This window comes from Myxine glutinosa, chromosome 12, assembly GCF_964187855.1.
Source record: "Myxine glutinosa chromosome 12, kmMyxGlut1.1, whole genome shotgun sequence".
Classification (NCBI taxonomy): Eukaryota; Metazoa; Chordata; class Myxini; order Myxiniformes; family Myxinidae; genus Myxine; species Myxine glutinosa.
In genome coordinates, this window is record NC_136272.1 from 88,454,529 (window position 1) to 88,476,726 (window position 22,198).

General features: G+C 46.4%; 1 protein-coding gene across 2 annotated transcripts in view; it reads left to right on the forward strand.

The window, feature by feature from the left end:
• Positions 1-22,198, forward strand: part of KNTC1 (kinetochore associated 1) — a 390,864-nt gene that overhangs the window by 238,855 nt on the left and 129,811 nt on the right. For both annotated transcript variants that reach the window (XM_078766073.1, XM_078766075.1), the window contains exons 41-42: positions 14,967-15,095; positions 21,959-22,075. In XM_078766073.1, coding sequence (XP_078622199.1) covers positions 14,967-15,095; positions 21,959-22,075 — 246 coding nt within the window. The remainder of the gene's footprint in view (positions 1-14,966; positions 15,096-21,958; positions 22,076-22,198) is intronic.

The window sequence follows — 22,198 nt, forward strand, 5'->3', positions numbered from 1 at the left end:
TTCCGCAGATCTGCAGACGTCCCCTTCTCTACTGCTGTTGTGCTTGTATGCTTTCCACTCTCTTCCACTCTTGTCTCCCGCTCCCTTTATTACCCTCGCCTGAGGAGAGGGTATTGCATTTGAGTCAGTTTGTTTGTCTGTCTGTTTGTTTGTTTGTCTGCAAATATTAAATGATTTTCTCTGTAACTGTTGGTCCGATTGACAGGAAATTTTCACAATGGGTGCAGGTCCACCTGTAGAATTTGAAAATTATAATTATGACGTCATACGTCACGTGGTATGGGCGCCATCTTGGAAAAACCGAAAAATTTTGCACCTCTATATCTCCGAAAGTGCTGAATAGGAAAAATGTAGACATGGCTCATTGTAAAGAACTCTCCATGGTTAATAATGATGTCATAGGTGCCTCCATTATGATGTGGATAATTTGACAAGTACAAAACTTCATCCGATCAAGATGAAATTTATTGAGCATCATCTAGGGATAAATTGGTGGAGAAAAAAAAAACCAGATGTCATCGGTCACATGGTCCGGCCGCCATTTTTTTTTTTACGCAAAAGCCTTAAAAACCACAAAGAAACCATCCTGGTGAGGGTCGGCAATCTCCGATTGCTCTTTCTTGTTGTATGTTTTACATGTCGGTGAATGTTTAAATTTTTTATGTGTTCGCCCTTACACGAGCCTCGACTCCATATACAAAAAAAAAAGTGGTTAAAATTTTTTTATGGCCCAGACTGACACACAGAAGTGATTGCAAAACCCCCTTTTTTGCTGCGTGGGGATGACTAACGAGAACGGCACTCATTAGAGCATATACTGAGTGAACAGTTTACATCCCATTGCACCAAATGAACAGAATAGCGCAGGCTGTACAGTTTACGTTTTGTATCCCAATGATAGGCTGATACTGCTACCGCGCACAGCTGCAAGGACGAAGGACGGGAACAGTGGTGAGTTTGAGGTGAAGGTGGGAGTGCATCAGGGGTCGGTACTAAGTCCACTACTATTTGTAGCTGTGATGGAGGTGCTGGCTCAGAACGTAAAGGAGGGCTTACCGTGGGAGTTGTTGTATGCAGATGATCTGGTGTTGATTGCGGAAAGTATGGATGGATTGAAGGAAAAGATGAACAAGTGGAAGGAATGTATGGAGACAAAAGGTCTGAAGGTGAATATCGGAAAGACGAAGGTGATGGCTAGTGGTAAAGCATGTGGTGAGGTGGAAAGAACTGGGAAGTGGCCCTGTGCTGTGTGCAGGAAGGGTGTCGGAGTGAACTCCATTCAATGTACAATGTGCGCTGAGTGGGTTCATCAAAAATGTAGTGGTCTGAGAGGGTCATTAACCAGTGTGGCAGCTACCTTCAAATGTAAGGTGTGCACAGAGGGAGCTGCAGATGGAGGAAATGTTGAGTTGGATCTTGGAGACGGCATGAAGCTGGAAGGTGTGAAAACATTTTGCTACCTCGGAGACATGCTGAATGGAGAAGGTGGATCAAACTCGGCAACGGTTGCTAGAGTGAGATGTGCATGGAAGAGGTTTCGGGAACTGAGTGGCATGGCTGATGAGGAGGGGAGTGTCGTTGGACCTGAAAGGAAAGGTGTATGCTGCATGTGTGAGAAGTGTTATGATTTATGGGAGCGAGACATGGGTAATGAACGTAGAGCAGCAACGAAGGTTGGAAAGGGTGGAAATGCGAATGGTTCGATGGATGTGCAGAGTATCGTTGAGAGAGAGGCAGACAAATGATGAATTGTGAAAAATGATGGGAATAGAGCCTGTGATTGATGCTGTGAAGAGGAACAGGTTGAGATGGTTTGGTCATGTGTTGAGGAAGGATGAAAGTGACTGGTTGAGAAGAGTGATGGAAATGAATGTAGAAGGAAGTCGAGGACGGGGAAGACCGAGAAAGACTTGGCTAAAGATGGTGGAAGAAGAAATGCGGGCAAGGGGGTTAACAAGGGGAGATGCAGAAAATAGGGCAAGATGGAGAAGATTGTCATGGGGACCGCAAGGCTAACCCCTGCTCTAGCAGGGAAAATGGCCTTAAAATGCATGTTGTTGTTGTTGTTGTTGTATCCCAATGATAGGCTGGATCTGGATCCGGACCTGAACCAAAATCGAATCTGCTTGCTCTTAGTCCAGGAATAATAGATTTAACCCGGAACAAATTCAAACAAAGCTGAAAATTTCAGGATATGTTCAGAAAACTGTCCTGAATAACATACTAAAAGTCCCCAGACATCCGCCTTGTGCTTCAACGGAAATTCAAAATGGTGGCAATTTTGGCATTTTATCATATTACCACCTAAAAACATGATAGAAATGCAAACAAGGTGTCAAAATACATGTTTTCAAGCACGAGGATTGTTTTAAAGATTACATTATGAGTTTATATGACTTATATGTGTCAATCGATCGATTATGAACAATTTCAACTACTTATAAGATTATATTTTATCATCATCGTCTTCATCACTGTCAGGAAAAACTGGTCTAGTCTTTTCATCTTCTCCATCTTCATCCAGCAGTGATGGAAATGGTGCAGCATTGTTGCAGGTCTGGCCATTGCACTTGACGCATAAGGTGGAGCAAGGTAACCCAAGCTTCCTGCAACCGCACGACGAGCCACAGCCATCTGCTTTGCAGCAGCATGATACCATGTTTAGCAGAGTGTCAGGGGCAATGGGCTGGTCTGTTTCAACGGGAATGAGATTGTTATCCTGCAGTCTCCATCCCCACTCTGTTGGCTGCAAGGGATTGCCTGGGAAGTGGTTGCATGTTATGGTCAAACAAGATGTTACTGGATGTGGCTTTCTTTGCCCGCCGCTGTTGTTCAACTGCCTTTGTGGAGCTGGTGTTATAGCCATCAAATACAACAGTGTTGCCTGCTCCATAATGTTTCAAAGTATAGGAAACGTAACAATGACACACATCACTGTACTTCGATGGTTGTGGCCAGAACGCCGACTGCAACAGTTGACCCCCATCCACAACGTCGCGACACTTGTCGGGCATGTCCAGCTGTGCAGGGACAAACGACTTCAGGAGTGTACCTAGGGCACTCTTGTTTGTCTTCCGCATGGCGCCATCGTGAAACAGGGAAGAAGGTTGAAGGCCAAGTTCGTATGCCAGAAACTCTTCCAGGTCCGAGCTCGTCTTCAAGACACAGTTTATCTTGTTGAAGAAGAGATCAGGATTCACGACTGTGTTTTGCCCCCTGATGTTGATGCTATTATGCTTATCATTCAACGTCTTCACTTTGTCGCTGCGGTGCCAGTGTGATCTCTGTGAAGCGTTTGCCGGCTATCCTAGAGGCCGCAGTAAGACCAACGTTCATGCATCATCACAGTTGACCGAGACATCAGCTACAACTCCAGTCGCGATTGACACCAGACGGTCTCGTTGATAACCAGCAAATGGTGGATGCGCCTGCAACCACTGCACGAAAACACCATGATCCGTGCTGAATTTTTCTTTGGTGGATGAACGGAGATCCTTATGTGTTGTTCCGAGTTAGTTGTGTGTACACCAGTGAACTCCTCCAGATCATCACAGACAGGGACACTGTTACATATTTATGTGAATGTATGTGAATTACCATTCAGGTCTTTGCTTATCCGTGTGTAGTATATTAAGTTGTGGTGTAGTTGTTGTGGTTGGAGGGTCAGGAGCCCTTCGGAGGGAGTGGCCGGAAACGGAAGTGGCCGGAAACGGAAGTGACCGAAAACGGGAGAAGAAAAAACACGAGGAGAGAAAAGGACGGTGATTCTTCTTCCTCGCCCCGCGACGACGGAAGGTGGAATCGACCTTGCGCTGCGCGGGAAAACCGAGGCGTTCCGAAACCCGTTTGGCGAGAGGAGTTACCTGGACGCGTAACTACCTGTTGACACGTGAAGTCCCCGTGAGTTCGTGCACGGAACCAAGCGGTCGCACGTTGGGCCGCGCGCGCGTTGCAAACCGCGCTGGGTTTTGCCCCGTCTACAAGGCCGCGTACGGGTCGCACGTTGAACCTCGCACGCGGTGCAAACCGCGCTTGGTTTTGCCCCGTCTACAAGGACGCGTACGGGTCGCACGTTGAACCTCGCACGCGGTGCAAACCGCGCTTGGTTTTGCCCCGTCTACAAGGACGCGTACGGGTCGCACTTCGGGGCCTCGCGCGCGTTGGAAGCCGCGCTGGGTTTTGCCCCGTTGCTTGGCAAGGAGGTGCGCTGCAACAGCTGTCCCCGGTACGAGACGGCACGTTTGGAGCACGTCCGCCCGGGGTTCGTTCAACCGCCCGTGTGCGGAGACGAGAGACATTGTGGGAGACATTGACCACGGAGGGAGTCAGGAGTGGGGCTCACGTGAGGAATATATAAGATGGCCATCTTAGAGTTTGTGTAGATGAGTTTATACCTTTGTAATATTGATTGTGCATTGTTGATGGTTGTTGATTGCTCAGGGAATATATTATTGATTATTCCGGATCCTTGGTGTGGGGTTTCTTCTTGACCGGAATTCATATTGATTGCGTTACGAAAGCGTATAAACCATATATCTTTCTGGCGGGGTCCCTCCCACGGTCCGGGGGTCACCCAGACCAGGTAGTTACCGGGAGGACCACGTAACAGAATTGGTGGCTCGTCCAAATTACGATTTGCGGTTTCGCAATTGGGTCTACGTCCGGGATTTAAAATTGTATAAAGTAATAAAATAATAATTTTAATTAATTAAAATTTATTAATTAATTATTAATTGGTAAAAAAAAAATTTTTTTTGAGAAATTGGGGTAAAATCTTGGGTGAAGGTTAACAGGTGTTAACGATAGGCACCATGGCGTTTGTGGCACAGAACTTTGGGGTAACACCGAGTGAGGCACAGTTCCGAGCGTTGCTAAAGTCGGACCTCTTGAAATTGGCCAAACATTTTAACTTGGAGGTCCGAACTAATTTGAGGAAGGCAGAGTTGCAGGCCACGGTGATACAATCTATGGTGGGATTAGGAACATGGGACGAGTTAGCCTGGGAGTGGCTACCCGAAGAACCAGAAGACGTTGAGCTCCGGAAACTGGAGTTGCAGTTACGGAGCCAGGAACGGATTAAAGAAGAAGAAAGGAAAGCAGAAAAGGAAAGAGCAGAAGAAGAAAGGAAAGCAGAAAAGGAAAGAGCAGAAGAAGAAAGGAAAGCGGAAAAGGAAAGAGCAGAAGAAGAAAGGAAAGCAGAAGAGAGGAGGGAAGAGAAACAAGCGGAGGAAAGGAGAGTGGAACGAGAACTCCAGGAAAGGTTAAAAGAAGAAGAAAGGAAAGCAGAAAAGGAAAGAGCAGAAGAAGAAAGGAAAGCAGAAAAGGAAAGAGCAGAAGAAGAAAGGAAAGCAGAAGCGAGGAGAGAAGAGAAACAAGCAGAGGAAAGGAGAGTGGAACGAGAACTCCAGGAAAGGTTAGAAGGGAGAAAAGCAGAGGAGAGGAGAGCTGCAAGGGACCTCGAAGCAGAGGAGAGGAAAGCGGAAAGGGAATTAAAGGAACGTGACATGGAGCTTCAGCAAGAAATCAAATTCAAGGAGCTGGAGTTAATGAGAGAACGGGGAGAGGCACCACCCTTGCTGACGGGGTCGACACCTAACCAGAAAACCTGGGATGTGGGCAGACATGTGAGGCTGGTTCCACCGTTCAGTGAAAAAGAAGTCGCGAAATTTTTTCCACACTTTGAGAAAGTGGCTCGACAATTAAACTGGCCGGAGGAGGCCTGGACCATACTCGTGCAAAGTGTGCTGGTGGGGAAAGCTCAGGAAATTTATTCGGCGCTACCAATGGACCAATGTGCAGATTATGAGGTACTGAAGAAGCACATCCTCAAGGCCTATGAGTTGGTTCCGGAAGCTTACAGGCAAAAATTCAGGAATGCCAGGAAGAGGGAGAGTGAGACCCATGTGGAGTTTGCCAGAGTGAAAGAAAACATGTTTGATCGGTGGTGTGAGTCAAAAGGAGTCGGGAAAGACTTCGAGAAATTGCGGGACTTGATCCTGGTGGAGGAATTCCAGCAGTGTGTCCACGAGGACATCAAAGTGTACCTGCAGGAAAAGAAGGTACCAAAGTTGTGGGACGCAGCCACCATGGCAGATGATTATGCCTTAACCCACCGAATAGGGGTCCACGAACCTAACTCCTCGCCTAGATCTCCGCAGGGGAGGTGGGGAACAGCAGGTGCGGAGAACGACCATACATGGCGGCGGCCTCGAGATGATTATGGGGACAAATATGATACCCCACCGGTTCGAAATCGGAGGGATGAGGGCCCAAGACAAACTTATAGTTCGGAGGGCCCGAGGCAGACCACGAGTTTTTCCTCCGGGCCTACTTGCGCTTTTTGCAAGAAACCTGGACACTTGATGTCCAGTTGTTACCGCATGAAAGGCGAAGACCCAGAGCGGAGTCCGACTACTACGACTCCAAACGCAATGGCCATTGTGAGAAATCGCCATCAAAAGGGTTACCAACCATTTATTTCAGAGGGGTTTGTGTCACGGGATGGAGCCTCGACTAACCGGAAACCGGTTAGGATATTGAGGGACACAGGGGCACATCAATCTTTAATGCTTGAAGGCATTTTGCCATGGTCCGAGGAGACGGCAACGGGGGATAGTGTTCGTTTACAGGGGATCGGGGGCGGTGTTAGTGCTCCCCTTCATGTCATCCATTTGGAGTCCGATTTGGTGTCAGGACCGGTCACCGTCGGTTTACAAGCCACGCTTCCTGTAGAGGGTGTATCTGTGGTTATCGGGAATGATTTGGCCGGGGGTCAAGTTTATGGTAACCTGAGGGTTGGTAAAGAGCCCAGCAGGGAAAATAACGCCACACCAGCTCGGGATGGCGACAAAAGTGCCAAGTTATTTGTAGGGGGACTGAACTTCGAGGAAGAAGTTCTGACCTCTGTCTTCAACAGATATGGGCCGCTGGTGGAAGTGCGGTTGGTAAGAGACTGGGAAACGCAACAGTCAAGAGGGTTCGGCTTTGTCACGTTTGCCAGCACAAAAGACGCCAGAGAGGCAGAGAAGAATTGGAATGGCAAGGATTTGGAGGGTCGGACCATAACAGTAGGGAAGGCATTTCGTAGGCGTCGAGAGGTCTTCAGGAGAGGACAACTGGGCGGTAGTTTTGGTGGTGGCCGCAAGCAATATTATTATGGAGGCTCCCTGAGTTATGGCCGCTCCCGAAGGAAGGATGGGAAAAATGGTGGCCGAGAAGGAGACCGCTATTCATGGGACTACAGGGACCAGTGGTCCCACCCTAATTATTAGGGAAGTTCTGAGAAGTTGAAGCACTGAAGGCGGCGGAGCCGCCGAGCCAAGATTCCTACACGAATTAACCGTGAACGCCGTTCCTAAAGGCGTCCAGGTAGTGAACTTTCATGCACGGACTAACCGTGAACTCCACGTTCCTCAAGGCGCCCATGTAGAGAACCTTCCTGCACGGACTAACCGTGAACTCCGCGTTCCTAAAGGCATCCATGTAGTGAATACTCGGCTTGGCCTCCCGGAAAAAGTGCTATCGAGTTGCTTAACTTTGGATCTTTGATCAACCCTTAACCTTCATTCCCAAGATACGGACGGTCAAAGTCAGAGATGGAGTTTGATTTGGCAGGGACAATGTCGTTGTTGGTACTTAGTCCAGAGGGAGTAATCTGGAGGAGTTGTGGTGAAATTTTGGTGGCTTTATTTTTAAGTGATAACGGGGCCCGGTGGGAACTGATAATGTGGGGGGGGGGGTTGAGTTATCTGGTTTGTTTCTCCAAATTGGCCGGCAAAGAAAGTTTTCGCTGGGTTCAAACTTTCTTTCTTGAAGGGGGGGAGTGTTACATATTTATGTGAATGTATGTGAATTACCATTCAGGTCTTTGCTTATCCGTGTGTAGTATATTAAGTTGTGGTGTAGTTGTTGTGGTTGGAGGGTCAGGAGCCCTTCGGAGGGAGTGGCCGGAAACGGAAGTGGCCGGAAACGGAAGTGACCGAAAACGGGAGAAGAAAAAACACGAGGAGAGAAAAGGACGGTGATTCTTCTTCCTCGCCCCGCGACGACGGAAGGTGGAATCGACCTTGCGCTGCGCGGGAAAACCGAGGCGTTCCGAAACCCGTTTGGCGAGAGGAGTTACCTGGACGCGTAACTACCTGTTGACACGTGAAGTCCCCGTGAGTTCGTGCACGGAACCAAGCGGTCGCACGTTGGGCCGCGCGCGCGTTGCAAACCGCGCTGGGTTTTGCCCCGTCTACAAGGCCGCGTACGGGTCGCACGTTGAACCTCGCACGCGGTGCAAACCGCGCTTGGTTTTGCCCCGTCTACAAGGACGCGTACGGGTCGCACGTTGAACCTCGCACGCGGTGCAAACCGCGCTTGGTTTTGCCCCGTCTACAAGGACGCGTACGGGTCGCACTTCGGGGCCTCGCGCGCGTTGGAAGACGCGCTGGGTTTTGCCCCGTTGCTTGGCAAGGAGGTGCGCTGCAACAGCTGTCCCCGGTACGAGACGGCACGTTTGGAGCACGTCCGCCCGGGGTTCGTTCAACCGCCCGTGTGCGGAGACGAGAGACATTGTGGGAGACATTGACCACGGAGGGAGTCAGGAGTGGGGCTCACGTGAGGAATATATAAGATGGCCATCTTAGAGTTTGTGTAGATGAGTTTATACCTTTGTAATATTGATTGTGCATTGTTGATGGTTGTTGATTGCTCAGGGAATATATTATTGATTATTCCGGATCCTTGGTGTGGGGTTTCTTCTTGACCGGAATTCATATTGATTGCGTTACGAAAGCGTATAAACCATATATCTTTCTGGCGGGGTCCCTCCCACGGTCCGGGGGTCACCCAGACCAGGTAGTTACCGGGAGGACCACGTAACAGACACATTGAGGTAAAGCATAAACCCATTTTGCCAAGGTGCTGTCGGTAATACCTCGACCATGGGTCATTCCCCCACTCATTTTCAGCATCCTCATCAAGAACTGCTCGATTGTTTGATCAGAGAAATTCCCAGCCCAGAATTAATTAGCTCGGCGGATTGTGAAGTCACCTTTGTCAGTGAACAAACTATACTCATCAGGTGGCATGACTTTGTTGATGGATTCCATCTGCTGGAGGTAGAGTCTGGCAGATTTGGCATAAGGAAGATGACCAGCTGCGTGGAAATGTGGAATCATCTCCCTTACACTGTGAAGGTGGAGCTTCCAATCACCTGTCCTCTCAGCTCTGACAAAGTTCAGCATCAGGATAACCTGATGGACGTATTGCACCCATAGCTTGCCAGTTCTACTATGGCTAGCTGCTTGGTCAAGCTGTTGTGACAGTAGTTGGTGGAACTGCGTAACAATTTCGTCCTCTTCTACATTAGCGGTGCCTACATCTTGGTGAATAGTGTTGTCGTGCACACAGGCCAGGTGTTCTCTGTCAGTCTGGTTTAACGAGTCAGACTTCTCCAGCAGGACACTTATGAGAGCTACCAAGGAGAATGTGAGCCCGCACTGCTCGAGAGTAAGCATGGCCAGTCAGCATGTGTACCACAGACCCATTGGCATACACTCTTCCCCACAGTTCCGCTAACCCACTCCCTGACATGATATGGCCTATACTACCAAGATATGACATCAGAAGATGAAATCCACCAAGTCGAACAATCACTCTGTCCAAGTCGTTGGAAGCAGCAACTATTTCTGAAGCCTTCTGGAACAAAGGCTGATCAAAAGTTACAGGACAGATTTTCAGATCATGTTTTTCACTTTGTTCTTGGGCAAAACACAGTGCAGAGTAGATGGTGCTGGGGTTACTAGGATCAAGATTGATGAAGGGGAGAGTTTCAATTCTGGAGGTATGAAACTCGACATTCCTCACAACAGTTTTCATGAATCCACTCCAAGGAACTCGAGATGATAGGTTCAACACATACCCAAGCATCCTCACCAAATCAAAAGCTGTCGCTTGAAGAATTTGACTCAGAAATGTTCAGAGACTCAACTGTGACACACTGAAGCCCAGGAACTGGCGGTTTGCTGTAAGTCTTGATGGGGATTTGCGCAAATGTACCTAATAGCTCTGTTGATGGTGCTTTCGCTGTGCGCTTGATGGGCGACTTATCCACTGTTCCGTAAGGAGTTACACATGCTATTCCACCCATAGCATGAAATGTGTTGTGACCGGTCAGCGTAGCTACGTTGAAGTCCGCATTGTCAAACACAAATTGCGTAAAACCGTTCAAGCCATAGGAAGGTTCGCAAGTGGGTATTAGACTATTCTCAAAGCGTTGCACTTCCTTGTAATCGTCAGCAAAGGTGATACTGCTCAGGATATCTATCAGCTCACGTGAGGCGTAGTTGCGATGTATATACAATGCAATGGCAAGTAGCAATGGTGAGCTAAATGACCTCGGCCTGCAGGTTGAAATGATGGAATGGGCTATGGCCGTGCACCGTCTGTTTACAACTCGAGACTGTTTATCCTTCGGATCTAGCAATTTTTGCAAGAAACGCTTTAGTGAGTCAGGAATCAAGGTGTTACCATTCTCAGTGTCTTTCATTGTGGGGTATTCAGTGAGATCATAAATTGATAAGCGAATATCATCAAGAATAATTGATGCAGCCATTTCAATTATTCGATCATTTTCGTTATAATTCCCAGTTGTTCTGTCGGTCACCCACTTTTCACGAAGGATCCGGTGCGCAGAGTCACGAAAACTGACAATGCTTGTCTTTCCAGGGATACTTGTGATGATGATGTCCTCACCATAACGTTCGTTCAGCTTCTGTTTGAAGTATTTGATGGAATACCCTTCTTCACCTTGAAGAAACGTTTCCATATGTTCCATGAGCACCGAAATAGAAAACTGACATTCATCATTCTCATCTATAAATGAACAGAGTGTATTGAAGGCATAATCTCTTACAGCGTCAGCTGGTTTGCCAACGGATTGTGTTTTCTCAGTATTAGTAAAGAACTCAACACCACAGGCTCTATGGTATTTGGCCTCAGCTGCTACCAAATCTATGACAGCATCTATTCTCTTGGCAACTTTGTTGCCCCACTCATCACATCTTTCTCTTGCGCGTTTTGAAACACTGTCCTTATATTCAATGGTCTGAACATTGCTGAAGGGTTTCCTTCGTTTGAGTGTGATTTTGCTCCTAGTTTCTATCATAGCGGATATATCATATATTTCTTTTTTAGATTGTCCTTGGCACGAGCAACACAATTCAAGCAAGGTCAAGCGCATATAACGTCTTAGCGGAGACACAATGTGCCAAAAATCATAAACTTACCAGTAGTATGTTCTTGAGTACTTTAGATACAGTTTGTTCATTTCTCTATCACAATCAAATACATTGATTTGTGATGATGATGCTAAAAGTGACAACACAGTGACGTGAGACTACTACTGAGAAGGCAAGTCATCTAGCGTGACATCATTCGCCTATGACGTCATTCGCCTATGACGTCATTCGCCTATGACGTCATTCGCCTATGACGTCACAATACCATCGCGTCGCCCAGTGGGAATAAGACATATTATAAAATAAACCTAGAATAAACCTAGGTCCTAAGAGCCTAGATAATATGTTTCAGAGTTACGGCCGTTTTTGGCCAACAATGACCTTGATAAATATCATTTGACCTTGAAAATGACACATATAAATCCTATAAACTCATAATGTAATCTTTAAAACAATCCTCGTGCTTGAAAACATGTATTTTGACCCCCTGTTTGCATTTCTATCATGTTTTTAGTTGGTAATATGATAAAATGCCAAAATTGCCGCCATTTTGGACGCCATCTTGAATTTCCGCTGAAGCACAAGGGCAATGTCTGGGGACTTTTAGTATGTTATTCAGGACAGTTTTCTGAACATATCCTGAAATTTTCAGCTTTGTTTGAATTTGTTCCGGGTTTCCCCTTATTTGGTGCTAATGCTCTTGGACTATCTTGTCACCTTACCCAACTCATCCACCTAGTTTTCTCATAACTCATCTGCAACATTTTAAAATGCTTTGTTGTCGTTTTTGGCCACATCTCTCAATGGTAAACAATCACTTAGAAAATTCTCATATCCAAATATGGATCCAGATCTTCACCAATATTTAATTTCTTCGTCCTTGTCACACACCCAACCTGTCCACCAAGTTTCATCCGAATTCGTCCATAACGTTTTGAGATATCCTGCTCACAGACAAACACACAACAACAACAACAACAACAACAACAGGCATTTTAAGGCCATTTTCCCTGCTAGAGCGGGGGTTAGCCTTGCGGACCCCATGACAATCCTCTCCACTTTGCCCTATTTTCTGCATCTCTCTTTGTTAACCCACTTGCCCGCATTTCTTGTTCCACCACATTTAGCCAAGTCATTCTCGGTCTTCCCCGTCCTCTACTTCCTTCTGCATTCATTTCCATCACTCTTCTCAACCAGTCACTTTCATCCTTCAGACAGACATCAGACAGACAAAAAATAAATAAATAGATAGACAAACAAGGGTGAAAACACAACCTCAGTCCGTATTCTCTTGTGGAGGTAATGAAAAACCTTATGCATTATTGTGCAGCAATTAATTAATCCCAAACCTTTTGCATGGGGTATTGTGTTCTATGAACTCTAGGTACTGTGTTCAAGTATATACATTAGTTTTAAAAATATGGTGATTTTAAAGATTGGTAAATAAAATCTGGAGGTTTGGCACTACAGAAAGCAGTCTTGTATACATCACATATGATGGAATTGAGTCATAGTTTTGGAGATGGAGATTGAGGCTTCATTGATTGATTGATGCTTAAAATAAAACTTCTTCTCTTCCTCTTCCCGATGTAAGGGGTGAGGTCCAACTGTACCAACTTCTGCCCTGCCATAACCATGATAATCCTCCACTCCCCTCTGTCCTCGGCCAACTCTCTCCACGCTCCAACCACACCAAGCGTACTTGATATCTTTCTTCACACAATCTTCCCATCTTAACCATGGTCGACCTCTTTTCCTCTCCCCTTGTTCCCTCAACCTATCTACTCTCTTTGCCATTCTCTCTTCCCCCATCTGCACCAAGTGTCCATCCCATCTCAGCTGGCATTTCACCAAGCTCCCCATCAAGTTCATCTGCACAACAATCTCTCCCTCAGTTCATCCATTCTCCTTCTATCCACCGTCTTCACTCACAATCATCCAGACCCAGTTGTTCTCGCAAACCTGTAGCTTCTGTGGTTGTCTTGCTGTCAGTGCCACCATCTCCAGACCATAAAGGTAGGCCGGCATTACACATGACATCTTTCAATACCCTTGAAATCTTTCTGTCTGCCATAACTTCTCCCTCCACCCTCCTCTATGCATTTTCACCCACCTGAATCCTCCCCACACCTCTGCATCTGACTTAGCATCCCTGCTCATTGTTCATTGTCCCCCTCCCTCAGAGATGCAAACCTATTTTCTTGTCGGATCTTCTTCCCCTCCAACCTGGTATTCATCTCTTTTTGCTGTTGCCTGTCTCACATCACCTCAGTCTTTTCCATGCTCATCTTCAGCCCATGTCTCTCAAATGCCTTCTTCCACTCCCCCAGTAGTTCCTGCATCTCCCACATACTCTCCACCACAACAGCCAGATTGTCCACACAATATTCTCTCCAGAATATCTTTCATGCTCACTTTCCTGCTTACCAGCTTCTTCTCCATGATAAACATCTGTGGGCTGAGAGCGCTTTCCTGCCTCAAACCGATGTTCACACTGAACTCCTTTGACATCCAGGGACCAACCAAAACTCTTCCCTTTGTTCCCTTGTACATCCCTTCCACCAGACAACCTCTGCCACCGGTAATCCCATCCATCTCAGTGTCGCCATCACCATCTCTCTTGGGACAGTGTTGTAGGCCTTCTCCAGGTCCACAGGGTCTTAAGGGTTCTAATCTATCAAGCATACAAAAAGCATGTAAAAAAACGTGTCTTTGGTGGTCTTCAGGGTCTTTAAAGGCTGAGACGGTGGAACTTAGTACAATCCCTGGGTCAGACTTGGTCTGTGTGCCACACGAATATGGTGGTTTGTGTGCCAAAAATTGCAAACACACAGACAGACATCTGACAAATTTTATTTATTTGTTTGCTTTGCATTTGGTTCCTTTCCCAAAAATATGAATGAATGAATGATCGTTTTAAGGCCATTTTCCCCGCTAGAGCGGGGGTTAGCCTTGCGGGCCCCATGACAATCATGATTCCCTGTTTGAGGCAATGTTTTTATGGCCAGATGCCCTTCCTGACGCCAACCCTTAGTCACGCTCTTACGATGCGCAGGGATACGGTGTACCTATTCTAAACCGGGGTACACACCGTGATCATTCATCCCAGCAAGCTGGTACTCAATTTGCCGACCTAGGACGGATGACAGGCTGAGTCAACCCCCCTGGCGTTAATTCAGCGATCGACCGGGATTCAAACCCAGGATCCTAGGATCCCAAGCCGGCACCCTAACCGCTAAGCCAACACTAGGCACCAGGCCTTTCCCAAAGAATAAAACAAAATTCCAACCAATGGTGGACGGCACTGCCTCTGAGCTGTGTTAGGATGTTATATTTCACCTTCATTCATGATTCTGGCTTTCCGTAACCAGACCAGTCCATCTACAAATTATGTCCACAGAATCCAATACTTCACCCTCAAATGGTTCATCAGATAAAGCTCAAGTCAAGTAGATAAGAAGACCAAAACAAACAGCAACATCTGCTTCAACACAAAAATATTGTAATAAAGGCGACTTTGTATGAATACAACTTAAATTTAAGCTCAATAATATAACATGCAATAATGCCACATCCTCAAATTTAAACCAATATTTGCCTTACACTTGGAAATGAAACTTTTTGCATTTCGGATTCTCTGTTGTTCTCAAATCAATTTTACAAATGAATGGTAAATTTGCTGCCCAAGGCAACTATAAAAGTCTGAATCTTTGTCTAATGTGCTGCTTTGGCACAATGCAGGTGCTGAATTCTCGGGTGGTGGACATCAACTTGGCTCTTAGTTACTGCCTGCTGTTGCCTGCCCCACTGGCATTTGAGAAACTTTGGCTGCTGGTAAACAGTGCTCAACACAACTACAGGAAGATATTGGTGAGGTTCGCAGCTTTGGTCTCTCCTCTCTGTCTTCTCTCTCTTTTTAACCACATCCTTCCCAAGATGCTAAGAATTTTAGAATAGTTTTGGGGATTGCTTGGTTTGTACAAAAAAAAAAAAATTTTTGCCACTGACTTTTAAACCATCAGGCAACTTCTAATGCCTCAGCGTTTTCAAACCACGCATGGGGCACAAACGATCCATTTGAGTTTGCAGTGCGTGCATATCCTTGCTATGTTATTTGTCTCTGTCGATTTTAAACCTGAAATTGACTGCAAAAAAGTGCCTTCATCAATAAAATGGAGGAAAAAAAACCAAACATCTTGCATCCAGTGTGCATGACATCACTATGACACTGGGCCTCCCACTGAACCTGTCAGATTTTTTTGGTCTACATAGTTGAGGCTTGTGGTAGAGCTAGCAACTGAACGGATCAGGACGTAACAGACAAAAATGGGACGCAAAAGGAACAGTGGATACACATGCAAACGGAGCAGCAGAGATGGGAGGGAAACACCAAGTGCAGAGTTGAAGGCCAAGATAGAGGGAGTCTTTGATAAACAATGGGTGTGGCAAAGAATATGGGGCAGGAAAGCGTGCATTAGGTTGACAAGATGTATACAAAAGGAAACTCTCAGGAGGGATAACTGCAAAATTGGAAGCTGTGAGGGATTTGGGTGGAGTCAACCAGGATAGAAAAGATCATGGTTTTGGATTGGGTACGATCTGAGATGGTGGGGTGAACAGCTGTCTTTAAGACTTGAAGGGGTGAATGAGATTGAAGAGGATGTGGAAGTTGGTTCCACAGGCAGGAAAAAAGAGGAACAAATGAGTGGATGTGAGCAGTGATCTTGGATATAGGTTGTTTCACCAGAAGGGGGTTGATGGTGGATTGTGTGTACCCTGCAGAAACCTGAAAGAGGGGGAGGGGCGGAGAGGGGGGGGAAACAAAGCATAGAAAGAGCAGAGGCTGCGACAACACCAGAAAGGAGGCAGTAGAAGACAGGGAGACCACCGACCTGTCTGTAATGGTGATTTGATATTCCCATAGACTCAGCGCTTCATTTTTGGGAGATTCCAATGATATTAAAGGCCCTGTTGTTTCCATGGTGTAAAGCTGAGCAAGATATGAGGCAGGGGAGCCAGCCCAGAGGGGAGAGCAGTCCTGCATCAAGTTGCGGATGAAGCTCTGGATGTGGGTAAGAGTTCGGTTGTGCCAATGTCGGACTTTTTACAATGGTGGATGCCAAGTTCGCTCCAAACCAATTTAATTAAATTTAGCTCCAAACCAAAATAAGGATTTTGGGGGTCCATAACCTCCAAAGTAGAAGAGGTAAGCAGTTCCTGGCTACAGAATCTGAAAGCCTGGGCCAGAATTAACTTAGAAACCAATCTTAAGCTTTCTATCTCCATTAGAATAGAAGATGTGGGTCTTCAAGAACGCTAATAAAACAAGTGCGCAATTCACGAGTGCGAAAAAAGTGCGTAGGACTGTATGGCACTCGTATTTTGAGGGGCTGTAACTCGAAAACCATTAGAGATATTGAGCTGAAACTTGGGATTCCTTTGTTTGGCATGAAGAGATTCATGATTTGTTTGTTTTTTGTTTGTTTGGCATGATTTGACTCGAATGTCTCAAGAAACTAATTTTGCAATAAATGTTCGTTTCCCATTAATCGTACATTTTTCAAAATCTCATCACCCCAAAATCCCATTTCCCATCACCCCTCCCCTCTAAATCTACCCCCTTGCCCATCCCCTCCAAATCATCCCCATCACCCATCTCTTTCAAATCTTCCCCCTTGCCCCTCCCCTCCATCTTCCCAATCACCCATTCCTTTCAAATCTCCCCCCACACCCCTCCCCTCCGAGACTCTCCCTCGCTCCTCCCCTCCTAGACTCCCCTCTCACCCCTCCCCCTCAAAGCGTCCTCCCCGCTTCTTCCCCCTTCCAACTTTCACCTTCATCTCCCTCAACCTTCTGCCTCGCTCTTCCCCCTCGTCAAATAACACCTCACTGCGCCTCTCCCAATCACCATCAAACCTTTTGTCTGCCCCATTCTTCCCTTTCTCCAAGCTATTCTGTAATCTCCGACACACCTTCAACAGCTCTCCCTACCTCTTCCTCCTCTTCCACATCTTACCCTACCGCTCCCCCCCCCCCCCCCCCCCCCCCGCTGTTCTGGTTGCGATGCTCCCCCTTCCTCTTCCTTAACAGTATGGACCTCAAACATCCGGGGCCTTCGCTCAAACTTGTCTGATCTCTCCATACAGGTTGCTTCTGACAAACCAGACGTGATCTGCTTAACAGACACTTTCCTCCTTCATGATGTCTCTGATTCATTGGTATCTCTCCCAGGTTACTCCCTCCTCCGGTATGATAGACCTGAGCCTCGTCCTGGAGGTGGGGTTGCTATCTTTATAAAAAACTCTCTTCCTCACTCGCCCTGCACTGCCCTCTCTCCACCTCACCCCCAGGAATACCTTTGGCTACGGCTTCCCCTTCGCTCCCACCTTTTGTTCATATGTGTGTTGTACCGTCCACCAAACAGTGATGACTCAATCTACATCTCGCTGTCTGAGAATATGGACCAACTTCTATCTACCCATCCCAACTCTCTCTTCCTCATATGTGGTGATTTCAACTGTCACCATGCCAGTTGGCTGGGTGTGGGTACCTCTCTCACCAGCCATGGCTCTTCAGCAAAGGACTTCTGTGACTCACTGGGACTGACACAATCTGTCAATTTCCCGACCCGGATTTCAGTCAACGGAGCATCTTCTCTTCTGGACTTGGTTATGACTAACTTCCCTGAAAATGTCTGCTGCTCTTCTTCTGCTCCAATCGGCTCTTCTGATCATATGCTTGTTAAAGTGGACATCTCTCTGACCATTCTCAGAGAGCCTCCTTAGCGTCGACGAGTCTGGCATTTCACTCAGGCCAACTGGCACGGTCTTCAAGCAGCCATCAATCATCTGGACTGGTCTTCCATCTCTACTGCCTCTGACATAAATTCTTCCTGGGAATTCTTCCAAAGCAAACTGCTCTCTCTCATGCACAGATTTATCCCATCTCGTCTTCTGTTGTCATACCCTTCCTCCCGTCCATGGTACACGGAATCTTGTGATGAGGCTATTGCCCAGAAACAACTTGCTTTCGTCTCCTGGAAAGCAAATCCAACGGAAGGAAATCTCATTTCCTTTCACAAAGCCCGAAACAAGTGTGTGTCCACCCTCAGGAGAGCCAGGAAACAATATCTCTCCATTCTCAGGACCGAACTCTCTTATCTGTCTCCCTCTTCCAAATCCTGGTGGCGTCTGGTCAAATCTGTTTCTGGTGTTTGTTCCCCCTCCATCCCCTCCCTCACCTCAAATGGCCACACGGCTGACTCCGCACATGAAAAAGCTGAATGCCTCAACTCTGTGTTTGCCTCTAAATCTTGTGTCCCAAACCCATCCCTCTCTGTACCCACCGTACCCAGTCGTACCCAGCTGCTCATGGACTCTGTGTCCTTTCCTCCTGACAAGGTGGAAAAGTTTGTCAACCCTCGACTCGGATTCTGCAACTGGACCTGACGGCATCAGCCCACGGGTCCTAAAATCCTGTTCTTCCGCTCTTTCACTCCCTCTCTCTGTTCTCTTCACCCTCTCTTTTGCTCAAGGTCATCTTCCATCTGCTTGGAAATCTGCCAACATCACCGCTTTGCACAAAAAAGGTGCAAAAACAGATCCCAGGAACTACAGACCAATCAGCCTTCTCCCAATTATCAGCAAAGTCATGGAATCCATCATTGCTTCAGATATGAAATCTTTCCTCTTCTCCAATGGCTTGATCTCTGATCATCAATTTGGTTTCAGACCTGGACACTACTCTGGACATGCTGCTTCTGCTTTCTCAACAATGGATGGAGGTCCTCAATGCCAAACAGGAAATTAGAGCAGTCTCCCTTGACATATCACGTGCCTTCGATACGGTCTGGCACCCCGCTCTGCTCACCAAACTCTCCTCTTTTGGTATCCATGGAAATCTCCATGCATGGCTGGCGGACTTCCTCTCTAGTCGTAGTCAACGTGTGGCCCTGAATGGGTTTCTCTCATCTCCTCTTCCTGTTCAGGCTGGAGTTCCACAAGGCAGTGTTCTGGGCCCTGTGTTTTTTCTGGTCTTCATCAATGATCTCTCTGACTCTCTTGAAAATCCTCTGTATATCTCTTTGCTGATGACTCTACTCTCTGTCGCTCCATTCTTCATCCCTCAGATCGGCAGTCTGCTGCCTCCTCACTCTCTGCAGACCTGGACAAAATCACAGACTGGGCAAACAAGTGGAACATGTCTTTCAATCCTGACAAATCTCACACTCTTACGATGTCTCTCCGAAAAGACCGACTGGACAACCCTCCCATCCACTTTCTGAATAATCCTCTCCAAGAAGTTCTGTCACTCAAGCTTTTGGGTCTCACTATCTGCCATGATCTTTCCTGGGAAAACCACATTTCAAATCTGGCCTCCAAAGCCAGTCGCTGACTGGGCATCCTCCGTCGTGCGAAGTCCTTCCTTGGCACACCTGAGCTCCTCACCACATACAAGGCTTTCATCCGCAGCTCAATGGAATACTGCTCTCCCCTCTGGGCTGGTGCTCCTGCCTCACACCTAGCTCGTCTTCACGCTGTTGAAACCAAAGCATTCAGAATCATTGGAATCTCCCGCGATGAAGCTAACTCCAAGGGCCTCTCACTCACTCACCGCAGGCAGGTTGGTGGTCTTTCCATCTTCTACCGACTCCTCTCTGGCCTTGCCCCCCCAGCTCTCTCTGGGCTCTGTCCCACAAATATTCCTACAGGTCGCACAAGATCTGCCTGCAACCCTCTTGTGGTCAAACTGCCAAAATCAAGACTCTCTGCTCACCTTCACTCCTTCATTCCTCTTTTCTCCCGCCTCTGGAACAAACTCCCTCACTCTCTTCAATCCCACTCCACCCTCCAGGTCTTTAAAACAGCTGTTCACCACCATCTCTTATCTTCCCCCATCCAAAGCCTTGATCTTTTCTACCCCCGCTAATTTCACCCCAATTCCACTTTTTTGAAATACCAACTTCTGTCCTGGAAGTCCTTGGTGTCCTTGTGTTTTATACTTCTCCCTCCACCCCCCCCCGCCCCTTCCCACGCCTCCTCCCCCCAAGCCCTCTCCCTTCCACACATCTCCCTGCTCTCAAATGTTGTGTTTGTGTGCTTCCTCTTCTCTCCCCATCTTGTTTTCCGCTCCCTCTTTTTGTGTGTTTTGTTTGTCTGGTTGATTTGTTTGTGAAGTAAATGCTAGCTCTTTCACGAGCCTCGATTCAGTATCCAAAAAAAAAAAGGGTATTTTTATAATTTTTCCAGGCAAATCAGAGAGGTGTAATATAGGGAGGTACCTGGATATTGTGTGAATTGACACGGAATGAATTTCCTGTCTGAAGGATGAGAGATGTTGTGGCAGAGGGTGGCATCATTAGCAAATAGATAAAGAGGATGTTCCAGAGTCAGAGAGATTGTTGAAGATGATAAGGAGTAGGGCTGGGCCCATAACTCAGGCACTCCAGCCTTCAGAGGGATAGAAGATAACAAGATTTTGTTGAATGCCACACGTTGGCTACAAGAGTAGAAGAAGTCAGTAAGCCATGTGTGGAATTGGCCTCCATTCATGGTTGGGTGAGTCGAAGCAGTATGTTCAAGGTGGAGTGACCTGCTCTGACACCAAGCTTGTTCTTGACTTGAAGCTTGATTTAAAAAATTGCCACACACATTATAACGACATGGTATGCCTCACTTCCCAGCTGGCCACAGTGTAATGTCAAGACTGGCCAGTGCGAGTGATACCTTGTATTATCTTTTACATTTGTGCATGTGTACGCATTGCTTCATGTAGTGTTCAATGAGTGCGTACACTTCCTTAACCCTTGATTTTGCAGATGACATTGGTTTGAAATTTAGAATCGTTGATGTGAAGTGGTCCATTGTGGAATAAAAACATCACCCATAAATGCAAAAAACTGATGGTGCAGTATCGAATCTTGTTTTTAATAATAATCCGCCTGCTTTTTTTTTTTTTTTTTTTTTTTTTTTTTTTGACTTCGTCTGATTCATTTTCGTTTCTAAAAAGAAAATGCTGGAGTGCTAACTTGGGGGCTCTTGAAGTGCTACTCCTTGTAATAATACTGTGAAAATGTTGATAATAATGGATGGCCCTTAAGGGCTCTTCACAAAAGTAATGTTAGATAAACTTCCTATTGCATGTAATAATTTAATATCTGGGCATTTGTGTTATTTTAAGTTTGATGGAGTCACAAGGAGAGATTACTGGTAATGTGTGGCACTCTGCACATTTGGTTTCATTGTCGAGTCATTTGGTATTCATCCTGAGTTTGAAGATGAAGGCAAGCCTGCCTGACTAGTTTAGCAATTAGTTCCTCATTGAATGTCAAATTTGAAGTTTTAGTTTTCTCAAACTTTGTGGTCGATTGGTGATGAAAATTTGTGATCCCCAAATTTTCACCATGGGTGCAAGAATGTCTCGGCTTTTGCTCAAGAGATTAAACTTTCCTTTATCTTGATTGTGATCTTTTTAAAAAAACAAATAAAAAGCTATAATATACCTTTAGCAGAGTGTGTTTAAAATAATGGTGTGTGAATGCAAGAATCATACGGAATGGGACATCGACTCTTTCAGACAGGAAGTGTATTTTCTCCAGAGTTTGGACTTTTAGCCAGCATTGCTTTAGTCGTGTCTTGTGTATCAATGCCTCATTAATTTTGTTCATTCATTTTGTCTTTCCCCTCCCTCCACCTCTCCCCCATCAAATTCTTCACTGTTCACTTACCTGACAGTTCATTGCTGAGGTTGGGGAAAACCTTGCACACCTGCACCAGCAAGTTGAGCAGCGTGAAAGATTCTTGGAACTGGCCACGGATGCCAATTGGGGATTGAAAACCTCAAAATTAGGGGTAAGTCTGTCTTTCCTTGCTCTACTGCATCCATAGGTCTTATTGATGTCACAAAATTAGACTTTGCTTTGTCTGCAGCAGTTTACAATTAAAATGTGTCGGTCCCTTTCCCGTTCTACTCAT